Source organism: Sphaerodactylus townsendi, linkage group LG13 (assembly GCF_021028975.2).
Source record: "Sphaerodactylus townsendi isolate TG3544 linkage group LG13, MPM_Stown_v2.3, whole genome shotgun sequence".
In the NCBI taxonomy this organism is placed as follows: Eukaryota; Metazoa; Chordata; class Lepidosauria; order Squamata; family Sphaerodactylidae; genus Sphaerodactylus; species Sphaerodactylus townsendi.
Window position 1 is genome coordinate 49,978,500 of NC_059437.1, and position 12,043 is coordinate 49,990,542.

Here is a 12,043-nt window from a genome sequence, read left to right on the forward strand (position 1 = left end):
TGTAAACAGGAAAGGAGAACTGAATCAGCCCTTTCCTCCAGCTGCTTTGTGTGGGGTTGGACAGAAGGAAAGAAGGTTCATGAATGCTGAGCAGGCTAAAAAAAGGAACATCGACCCCATAAGCGTGGGAGGGGTTTTCTGCCTAGCAGATGTCCATACACATGGTTCCATACTGAGAAATCTCATTCCAGCGTGATGCTAATCGCTGCTTACACACAGTCCATTCTTCCACATCAGGGATCCCGACGGATGCCCTCCTATGCCAAATTCATAGTGGTGGGCGGGTGGAAAGGGTAGCGCATGAACCCTTCGGTTCTGATTAAGGTTATTGACTTCCTAGCCTTGAAGGCGGCTTACTTTAGAAGAAGAAGAGTTTGGATTTATATCCCCCCTTTCTCTCCTGCAGGAGACTCAAAGGGGCTTACAATCTCCTTGCCCTTCCCCCCTCACAACAAACACCCTGTGAGGTAGGTGGGGCTGAGAGAGCTTGGAAAAGCTGTGACTAGCCCAAGGTCATCCAGCTGGCGTGTGTGGGAGTGTACAGGCTAATCTGAATTCCCCAGATAAGCCTCCACAGCTCAGGCAGCAGAGCAGGGAATCAAACCCGGTTATTCCAGATTAGATACACGAGTTCTTAACCTCTTAGTGCACAGTGCAGTAGAGGTGCCATGAGTTGGGGTGGATTCCCCTTTATTTATTTATTTTTGAGATGTATTACTCGCCCCTCCTATGACTGGCTCGGGGCGATGTACAAACAGAATTGCATTCCATAAGACTGTTTTGACATAAACGACCCATCATTTAAAAGACAAAAACAGTACCCAAAATAATAAGATAAAAACCATGTAATCTCTAAAATCAGCAATTAATGGAACAGAACTATACTAAAATCTATGAAAACCAAGCGGGAGAAGTAAAACCCATCAGTGGGCTAAGATGACCTATAGCCCCAGTTGAGGCTGGTGGTCAAAGATCAGCCTCAATGGAATGCCTGGCGGAACAGGTCTGTTTTGCAAGCCCTGCAGAACTCCATAAAGTCCCGCAGGTGCTGTTCCACCAGAAGGGGGCCGAGGCCGAAAAGTCATGATGGGGTACCCTTGCGCTTACATGCAGGACTCCTCAGCTAAAACAATAATGGGACTCAGGGGCAATCCAGACATGCTGCTGCTTAGTTTCTAATTTAAAAAACACAGAAATGATGAAAATAAACAAGCCGAGGTGGGGGGGAGGACCGAGTGAGCTCAGTGACATAATAAAATGGCACCAAGGAAGACGTTCAGGGATGGCCAGACACATGGAGGATGTGGCAAATAGATCGCACGGTGAGTGAAGATGTTTTGAAAACATTTCAACAAAAGAATCATTTCAAAAGGGGATTCATTTAAAACATTTTGAGGCTGGAAATAAAAAGTGTTGGGGACGTAAGGGGGAAAAAACAATGTGGAACTCCATGGAGGAAACGTCGTATTTCCTGCTTCAAAATGTTTTTAAAAATTTGCACAGAAAGAGCCTCAGTTGGTTGGTTGTACTTTGGAAAACGGACTTAGATGGAGGAAGTAGCAGAGTTACAGCGCTGCGATTCCAGAATTAGCTCTAAAGTCTCCAGGATCTCAAGCACAGCCTACACACGGTTTTCTGCAATGGAATCTCGACATGTTTATTTACTGTTGCATGCAGAGAGCCAGGCCTTGCTTGCATCCTCTTTCTCTGAATCGTGCAGTTCCTGATTGATTCAGCTGAAGGGAAACGCCACAGGCAGCATGAGAAAGCCTTCAGGGTGGTTCTGTGAGTCCAGAGAGCTTTGACATCCCCTCCACCCACCAGGGAAGGGGTCATGCTTAATACAGAATGGACCTCTGAGTAATCCCAGCCAATTGGGTTGATGAATCATCACCACAGAGTAGTGCCTAAAGCTGCTTGTGTGTTCCAGGGGGTTCAAAATGGCAACCAGTGTAGCTGAAGCCATAGGTCTTCCATGCAAGACAAGATGTACGTCGGGAAGAGAAGAGGTGCGAGCAAGACGGAATATTATATCTGCAAATCAGAGCATGGTTTGGCATATTGGGGCTGTGCCCTTTATTCTGTTCCTCTGGCTATTCAGCATTCAGCACCAGGGGTTTACAAAATTCTACTTTAAAGGCAGCATTTTGGACAAGAAGAACCTTTGGGTAGGAGCTGGGGGTGAAGCGTACCACGCCGTTTCCTCGACACTGCACTGTTGCTCCTTGGGAGCCGCAAATGCGGAAGCAGCAGGCAGCAAACTGCGCCTAATTATTTTGGCAACGGCAGCAAAGCCACAGAGAACAATTCAGGCCAGTGCTGACATAATCAGATATCCAGACCTCTCTCTGCCTTCCTTGCTCTTGCTTTAATTCCACTCGCCTACACTTTGCAAACCCGGGACGTGCCAGCTATTCTGGGGTCAGATCTGAGTCTGGATCTCGGGGCCAAATCCAGTTCACGAAACCAGTGTGCTGTTTCAGGATTGTATAGAAACTCAGATATGAGCTCCCCTGTCCCACAAGGTGTTCTTTCATCAATGCATTGCCCTTGCTTCTGAAGTGTAATGGATATCTTGGAGTGTGATGGCTGCTACATAAGACCTAGCACGGTAAAGTGGTTAAGAGTGATGGACTCTAATTTGGGGCCTTTCCCCACTTACCTTAAGCCCTGCGCTACTCTCCTCAAGTAGCGTGGGGTCCCCCGGCACTCCCCACGACAGGGGCGGCAACAGCGCAGCCACCCCAATGCTGCCGCTGTCGCGCCCCCTCAGCGTGCAGCATCCCTGGCGCTCTTTTAAACGGCGCCTTGTGATGACCCCGCGCAGAGCTGAGAGCAGCGTGCGGCATACGGGGGATTAAGGTAAGTGGGGAAAGGCCCCTAGAGAACCAGGTCTGATTCCCCACTCTTTCAAGCTTGTTGGTCTTCATTTTGAGCAGCAAACAGACCAAGTCATTGAAATGTTCGCACTATCTTTCCCCTCTGCCTCCCCCACCCGCTTACTTGGACGTGGGACTTGGGATTTTGTGCTACCATAAGAAAGGAACCCAGTCACACCTTTGAGAAAAATGCACTTTTTTCCCAGCATGAGCTTTTGGGAGCCTGACCTCCCTTCATTACTATTACTCCCTTCAACACTATTATCACTAGCTGAGCAAAATTGGGGACTTAGGATCGATTACAGGTGAATACTAGCATAACACAACTAGAGAGCAATCTCTGATTTTAATTTTGCATCATGACATTTCATTCCGTCCTTCCCCCGTTTCGTGGCCCTTTGACCCTGCTGTCGGTTGTTTCATTTTCAGATCTCCTATATAAAATGCCTGCATATTGAAGGAAAGGATAGACATTTAGCCTATAGTGAACTTTACATGGAAAGTTATAGGGCAGTAGACTGACCTGTAGTGTGAGATCCAGGGTGGTGTAATGGTTAAGAGCAGGTGGATTCTAATCTGGAGAACCGGGTTTGATTCCCCACTCCTCCACCTGAGTGGCAGAGGCTTATCTGGTGAACCAGATGTGTTTCCACACTCCTACATTCCTGATGGGTGACCTTGGGCTAGTCACAGTTCTTCAGACTTCTCTCAGCCCCACCTACCTCACAAGGTGTCTGTTGTGGGGAGAGGAAAGGAGCTTGTAAGCCACCTTGAGTCTCCTTACAGGAGAGAAAGGTGGGGTATAAATCCAAACTCCTCCTCCTCCTCTTATTCTTCTCCTCCTTCTCCTCCTCCTGGATATCCAGGGACGTTTCTTTCTTCCCCATTGAAGCTCTAGCTTCGATGCGTCAGCCTCTGTGTATTTTCAAGCCTGAATGATGGCTGGCCCAGTAGGAATCCGTCTTTCCCACGCTTTTCGGCCCTGCGGGATGCCTTCCTCTCTCAATCTGCGACAGATGCGATTTCTCAGAGCAGCTGTAAAATGGTGACCTGTGTCTCAGAGGTTCCGTATATCATAACATTTGAGATGCTGAGAGCCAACAGCAGCTACGTTGTGAAACGCTGCGTGAATTGCGCCAAATATTCCAAGGCAAAGCCAGGGATTCCAAGGTGACATGAAATACCCTGGACACCCAAACTCCCCACCCCCCATTTTTGATCATTTGAAACCACAAGTTCCCCTTTATTCTTCCAGCACTATTTCCCCTCTTCCTCTTCCATCCCAGCCAATCATGGATCGCATACCAGATACGAAGACATCACAGCCCGGTTCAGCCAACCCAATTTGTCTGTATAACATCCTCAAGGGCAAAGGGAGCCAGTCAGTTTCCTTCACTATGAGTAGGGAGAAGGGGAAGAAAACATGGAGGGCCGTTGCCCTGGTGCTCCCTGATTTTCCATGCTGTACTGAAGCACCGTGTGGCAAAACAGGGAGCATCAATCGGGTTGCTGTTGGAGCACACTGGCACATTCCCTGTCTACACGAACACTTTTCACTTTTTATAGCACTGTTGCTAATTTCCATGGGGAGGAGGGATGTCTGTGTGTGCATTTTAATGCAGTTGTAAATTGTTACAATTTTAGAAACACCCAGGCCCACCTAGAATGTGAGATACGCTTGCCGTATAGAGAAGCATCTCTCGTCTTAGCAACGAAGACAAACTTAATGTCTTTATTACTCTCTAACTTAACACTGTTCAAATTCCTGAAGGGCTTAGAAGAGGGCATTGGTCTGGTAGTCTGTGGCTCCAAAGTACAAGACTAAACTTCACTGACTTAAATTACGGGACAGTAAATTTAGTAGAATAATGGGCCCCTTCCGCACACGCAAAATAATGCATTTTCAAACCACTTTCACAACTGTTTGCAAGTGGATTTTGCTATTCTGCACAGCTTCAAAGAGCACTGAAAGCAGTTTGAAAGTGCATTATTCTGCATGTGCGGAATGAGCCATAGAGTTGGAAGAGACCACAAAGGCCATCAAGTCTATCCCCTGCCATTCAGGAGTACACAATCAAAGCACTCCTGACATATGTACATCCAGCCTCTGTTTAAAAACCTCCAAAGAAGGAGATTCCACCACTCTCTGAGGTGTGGAACTACAGAAGAAACTGCCTATAACAGTGGGATTGGTTCGGCTAAGGAACCAATTAACTTGGAGGGTGGTGAACTTTCCTTGATGGTGATCTTCAATCAGATTCTGGACAGACCTTTGTTGGTAACTTTCCTTCATTGAGAAAGGGTCAGACTAGATGGCTTTGGAAAGGCTCTTCCAACCCTGCGATTCTATCTAATCCCATACTCCTTCATCATAGCCAGTACAAGAGATAGCTAAGAAACAAAGGGAAACTAAAGCAGCAGCAAATATGGGGAGCCAGCGTGGCGTAGTGGTTAAGAGCAGGTGGATTCTAATCTGGAGAACCAGGTTTGATCTCCCACTCCTCCACCTGAGTAGCAGAGGCTTATCTGGTGAACCAGATGTGTTTCCGCACTCCTACATTCCTGCTGGGTGACGTTGGGCTAGTCACAGTTCTTCGGAACTCTCTCAGCCCCTCCTACCTCACAAGGTATCTGTTGTGGAGAGAGGAAGGGAAAGGAGCTTGTCAGCCACCTCGAGTCTCCTTACAGGAGAGAAAGGTGGGATATAAATCCAAGCTCTTCTTCTTTCTTTCCTTCCATTGTATCGGAAGAAGTGAGCTACTCATGAAAACACATCCTGGAATACATGTTGGCGGTCTTTCAAGTGCCACTGGGGTTCCGGTTGCCTCTCTGAAAGCGCCCGCCCCCTGAAAGCAAAACTTGAGCCAGGTCCTGTGATGCTTTCTTCCATTCCTTTCCTTCGCAGGTCATGAAAGTTCCTCTGGAGGCCACTGTGTGATCTCAGAGTTTATACGACCCCTGCAGCTATCCGGCGACAAACCAGAGCAATTGTCCGTCAAGCCAACTTTCCTCTCCCGGTCACGATCTGGCAGCCCAAGATGCAGATTTGAATCAGACGTGAGTTGGAAATGAGTTGGACAAGCTTGAGTCTTCCGTCTTCCTCAGCTCTGATGAGGCAACTAGCTTGTTTGTTTTTTAAACAAAATGACCTGGTCATGTAGATATTGTGAGGTGTGCACAAACTCAGAGGGAAGACGTGCTGAAAGAACAAGGGAAAACCAGGCTGTGTGAACTCGTTCTGAGGCATATCCAACCCTTCTGTTCCTTCTGCAGAACGGCATTTCCATTTGCGGAAGAGGGGCAGTGATTTCCACCAATTTCCCCCTCTCTCTGCAGATTCCCACTGGGACTCCGGGTGGTCTGGTGGCTCCTGGGAATAACATGTCAGTCAAGGAGTTGGAAGGAAGAGGAAACAGGAAATTTCCTCTCCACAAAACCTGTAGATCAGGGGTGTCAAACATGTGACCCAGGGGCTGGATCTGGTCCCTTGAGAGGGCTTATCAGATTCATGGGCCAACCCAAAGCAAACCCCCCACCCACCCACCCTTGCTCCTGGGGTAGCCTGTGGGTTCCTCTGGTGGTCTGTGGGTTCCTCTGGTGGTCTGAAAAAGAGTTCAGTAGGATTTATCCTGTTGAATTCTCTAAATGAGATTGTCCTGAATTGCAGTAGGTTTCAGAAGTTGGTCCTCCCGTCGTTTTAGATCTTGATATTGGTCCTCCGGAAGACACAATCCTGATGGTTCTTACACATTTTGCATGTTTCCCCGAGTCTTTATATGTGATTGTTTTGTTATCAAAGGAGAAACAATCAGATGATTCAATTCCCATGTTATTAAATATTCCCTTTGAATCCAAGTAAGCCCTGCGGCAGAGTAAGGCAGAGGGAAGTCTGCAGCCTCTAAAGCAGAGGTGGGATCCAGCAGGTTCTCACAGGTTCCTGAGAGTAGGTTACTAATTATTTGTGTGTGCTGAGAGGGGGTTACTAATGGGTGATTTTGCCATGTGATTTTTGCCTTAGTTACGCCCCTCCTCTCAGCAGTAGCGCGCAGAACGTGAAGCAGTCTAGTGAGAGGTGCACCAGTGTGCGTGGCAGCCTGCGCCTGCGTGCATTCATTTCCTGCCCAAGGACCGGCGCAGCGGCTGCGTCCTTGCCACAGCCCCGCCCAGGAATGCCCCGCCCCCGGAATGCCCGGCCATGCCCCCGTCGTGCCCCGCCCATCCCCACTGGCGCTACGCCACAGTTTGAATCCCACCACCATGGGAACTTGTTACAAAAAGTTTTGGATCCCACCACTGGGTTTCAGAAGTCGGTCCTCCCGTCGTATTAGATCTTGATATTGGTCCTCCGGAAGACACACTCCTGAGGGTCATTGCACATTTTGCATATTTCCCGGAGTCTTTATATGCGATTGTTTTGTTATCAAAGGAGAAACGGTCAAATGATTCAATTCCCATGTTATTACATATTCCCTTTGAATGCAAGGAAGCCCTGTGGCAGAGTCAGGCAGAGGGAAGTCGGCAGCCTCTAAAGTCAGGGGGTTCTGCCTCAGTTTGAGACCGTGGCAGCCCCCCCCCCCTCCACCGTGCTAATCTGGGCATGTGAGCCTGCTGGGGGCTCACCAGCTGAGGCAGCCACCCCTCCCTCCAGGGCTGGCCCTGATGAAGTCACTTTTATGAGGAGAGGCTGCCGCGTTTGGGACTCTTTAGTTTGGAGAGGAGTCGTCTGAGAGGGGATATGATTGAAGTCTACAAAATTATGCACGGAGTAGAAAATGTTGACAGAGAGAAATGTTTCTCTCTTTCTCACAATACTAGAAGCAGGGGGCATTCATTGAAAATGCTGGGGGCGGAGAATTAGGACTAATAAAAGGAAACACTTCTTCACGCAACGTGTGATTGGTGTTTGGAATATGCTGCCACAGGAGGTGCTGATGGTCACTAACCTGGATAGCTTTAAAAAGGGCTTGGACAGATTTATTGAGGAGAAGTCAATTTATGGCTACCAATCTTGATCCTCCTTGATCTCAGATTGCAAATGCCTGAGCAGACCAGGTGCTCAGGAGCAGCAGCAGCAGCAGAAGGCCATTGCTTTCACCTCCTGCACGTGAGCTCCCAAAGGCACCTGGTGGGCCACTGCGAGTAGCAGAGAGCTGGACTAGATGGACTCTGGTCTGATCCAGCAGGCTAGTTCTTATGTTCTTATGTTCTTATATCATGTCCGGCCCTCGAATCAAATGAGTTTGAACACCCCTACTGTAGATCGTCGGATATGCGCCAGTATCTTTGAACCAACGTCCACCAGTCGTACCTCAGCCTAGGTGGCCCATCATCATTACCTGAGGAAAAGATGAAGGGGGAGCAGAGAGAGAAAAGTTTAAGTTTAGTAGGGAGCTGGGGGTGGGAGAACCCCCCACCATTGCTCCAAAGGGCGGCCAAGGGAAATACACGTTTTCATGTCACCGGTGCATTGCAGAGGAAGTGTGCTCATTAAAATAAAATTGAATTAACTTGGCAAGTGGTCCTCTTCCTATTACTGTTCAGTCGCAAGGCTTTTTACTTTGTTAGCCATGAGAGCAAGCGTTGCTGGATTTTAATGGGGAATTTAAAAGTTGGGTAGAACCTGTAATTCTATTTCCAGCTCTATTTCCAGGGAGCCAGCGTGGAATAAATTAGCTGCCGTTTTCATCAAGCTGTCTACCACATATCCTGACCTAGACGGCCCCGGCTAGCTGGATCTCTTCAGCTCTCAGATGCAAAGTAGGGTCAGCTGTGGTTAGCACTAAGGAAGTCCACAAGCACTCCCATTTTTGCGCCAGCGGTAACACTGCATGTTGGTATGATGTGAAACAGTTTGTCCCTGTCCCCTAAATTCTCCCTCAGGTATCCCACTCATGCCATGTATTTGAATACACCTCTAAGTAACCAACCTGTCTTTCCTTCTGGACGGGGAGAGGGAATTCAATGAACCTTTAAGCATGTAGAGCATAGATGTCAAACTCGCGGCCCTCCAGATGTTATGGACTACAGTCCCCATCATCCCCTGCCAGCATCATGCTGGCAGGGGATGATGGGAACTGTAGTCCATAACATCTGGAGGGCCACGAGTTTGACACCTGTGATGTAGAGCACCCACAAAACTATCTGACAAAGTGGAACGGAAGATTTACTCTATTTGAAGAGAAACTAGAATTCAAAAAGGTGCAGACAGAGGGAGAGGAAACTGTCCCCCCCATGCCCCAATCCACCCATGCCCCGCCCATGCCCTGCCCCACCCGGGGGGTGTCTGGGGGTGATTTTTCACCCCCACTTGACTCCAGTGGCACATGTGTGGGGCTCAGCACCTCCCCGCCACGTTGCAGCTTCACCAATGAAAAGGTGATAATGCAGCAATATATAAATATATGATATATATATATTGGTTGAAACAGGATGAAGCAGAAACAGAACAAGTTATAGCCTTTCTGGTTAGACAGATGCAAAATTTTGAGAAGCAGATATCGCTCCATCAATGAAAAACCTTATGGACAAAAGATATGACATGTACATCTAGGCAAACATCAAGAGAAAATTGGTATATGGTGTTTTATCGGTGATATATTCCCCCAAAGGATATCAAGGAGATAGACAAGGAGTATAAAGGCACATGTAGGAAATGTAAAAAGATAGATGACACCCTTGAGAGCCAGCATGATGTAGTGGTTAAGAGCACCGGACTCTAATCTGGGGAACTGGGTTTGATTCCCTACTCCTCCACATGAGTGGCAGAGGCTTATTTGGTGAACTAGATTTGCTTCCCTGCTCCTACATGCGAAGCCTGCTGGGTGACCTTGGGCCATGCACAGTTCTCTCTGAACTCCCATCTACCTCACAAGGTGTCTGTTGTGGGGAGAGGAAGGGAAGGAATTTGTAAGCTGTTTTGAGACCCCTTACAGGGATGGAAAGTGAGGTATAAATCCAAACTTTTCCTCCTCCTCCTCTTCCCCCTCCTCCTCTTCTTCTATTTTTAGAAATGTAGGTTTAGATTTATAATAGTAATCACCACTGCTCTTTTTTATCTATTCAATTTCATCACAATTCATCACATAATATTGTCTAAAATTATTATTGTGCTTATCAGGTATTGTATAGGGGATCTTATTATATTTGTGCTCATACTTATTATTAATCACCATTTAATGCTTATTATTTTACCACTATTTAGCGATCATATTTGTGGCTATCTTCATTTATTGTTTATTATATCATTGCTAATTACATTATATGGATATTTCCCCCCCCCTTTTTCTTTTGATGTAATTGTAATTGTGGTTAGCATATCGTTTCTCCTTTTTCTTTTTCCCTCTTCTGTTTATATTTATAAAAAATAATATATTTTTAAAACCTAGAATCATAGAATCCTAGAGTTGGAAGAGACCCCAAGGGCCATCAAGTCCAACCCCCTGCAATGCAGGAACACACAATCAAACCACTCCTGCCAAATGTTCATCCAGCCTCTGTTTAAAAACCTGGCATCCAAAGTCTGACGCCACAGTTGTAGGTGCTGGTCGTTTTATTTAAATTCCTACTACTAAATATAGAGGGTGTCAGGTCCTATCTGTAAGGGTTGCCAGGTGACCAAGAGAAAAACGCCCTGTCCCTTTAACAGAGGCATCATACACAGGAACGGGCAGCTAAATCTTTTCATGGCATGGTGGTAAATTACATCCCTGGGCAAATAACATCCTGTTATGCCTCTTTTAAAGGGATGTAATCTCTTCAGTGGGGTCTCATTTCATTTTCCTATTTAAACATGAGGAGCTGCCCCACTCTCTGCCACATGGGTTGCAATCGCCTGCCCCCACGTTGCTCTAGTCAAGTCTTGCCTGCCCCAACTCCCAGAATCCCAGGGAGCAGCAGTGGCGTAGGAGGTTAAGAGCTCGTGTATCTAATCTGGAGGAACCGGGTTTGATTCCCAGCTCTGCCGCCTGAGCTGTGGAGGCTTATCTGGGGAATTCAGATTAGCCTGTACACTCCCACACACACGCCAGCTGGGTGACCTTGGGCTAGTCACAGCTTCTCGGAGCTCTCTCAGCCCCACCTGCCTCACAGGGTGTTTGTTGTGAGGGGGGAAGGGCAAGGAGATTGTAAGCCCCTTTGAGTCTCCTGCAGGAGAGAAAGGGGGGATATAAATCCAAACTCTTCTTCTTCTTCTTCTTCTTCTTCTACCCCTTCCGCACATGCAGAATAATGCACTTTCAATCCACTTTGCCGCTGGATTTTACTGTGCGGAATAGCAAAATCCACCTGCAAACAATTGTGAAAGTGGATTGAAAGTGCATTATTCTGCATGTGCGGAAGGGACCCCCAGTCGGGCCTCCAGGCAAAGGGAAAGATTGATATTATCCCACCCCATTCCTCTCAGGGATTGACAGCAGACATTTCCCTTAAAACATAAAAGCCACAAAAGCAGCCTCCACAATATCAATATAAGTAGTATTGATATTACCTTTAAAGGGCTTCAAGAAACCCAAACAGGCAACCTTCGATCTTGCCTTTGGAGCCACCCGGAAGGAGGGAAGCCCCGCAGTGAGAGGAAATCTTCGTGGTTTTCTCACACTCACAAACTGTTGGGCATCAGGATTCTCCGGCAATGCAGCCTTAATGGCCTCTGTGCAAGAATCTCTGCCCCGCAGGGACCCTATGCTCACTGCAGGGCAGAGCCCCGGTGTATAATCAGCCTTAGTGTCTGACAATAGTAGCTTTGACTCTTGAAAGCTTAAACCCTAGAACTCATGGCCTTTAATGTGCTATTGGACTCAAATGTGACCTCTTCACTGTGTTGTGCTCTCTGAAATTAAGTCAGGCATCCCCCGTAGTGTTGAATGATCCAACCAAATGTGCACGGAGACCGAAAACCCAGCTCAATCAAATATTTCTTCTTATTGCAGATGGATAATGAACGCAAGTCCAATACCTCAAAGCAGAAATACTCGGGAAAAGTCCATCTTTGCATCGCCCGCTATAGGTAATGCCAGCCTGCAATGAAGGTTTTTTGCACCATTCTTTTGCTGTGCACGGAGGAAGCGGGAATCATGTTCCCATCCGCAGAAACGTGCTAATATTGTTACTCAGCATCAATGGCAAACTAGGCTTCTACTAAGTCACGCCCCTCCCCCTGCCAGTAA

At 47.4% G+C, this 12,043-nt stretch overlaps 1 protein-coding gene across 17 annotated transcripts in view; it reads left to right on the forward strand.

Moving 5' to 3' along the window:
• RIMBP2 (RIMS binding protein 2) overlaps nucleotides 1–12,043 on the forward strand; it is a 223,087-nt gene that overhangs the window by 166,078 nt on the left and 44,966 nt on the right. For all 17 annotated transcript variants that reach the window (XM_048514169.1, XM_048514168.1, XM_048514171.1 and 14 more), the window contains 2 exons: nucleotides 5,785–5,936; nucleotides 11,807–11,883. In XM_048514169.1, coding sequence (XP_048370126.1) covers nucleotides 5,785–5,936; nucleotides 11,807–11,883 — 229 coding nt within the window. The remainder of the gene's footprint in view (nucleotides 1–5,784; nucleotides 5,937–11,806; nucleotides 11,884–12,043) is intronic.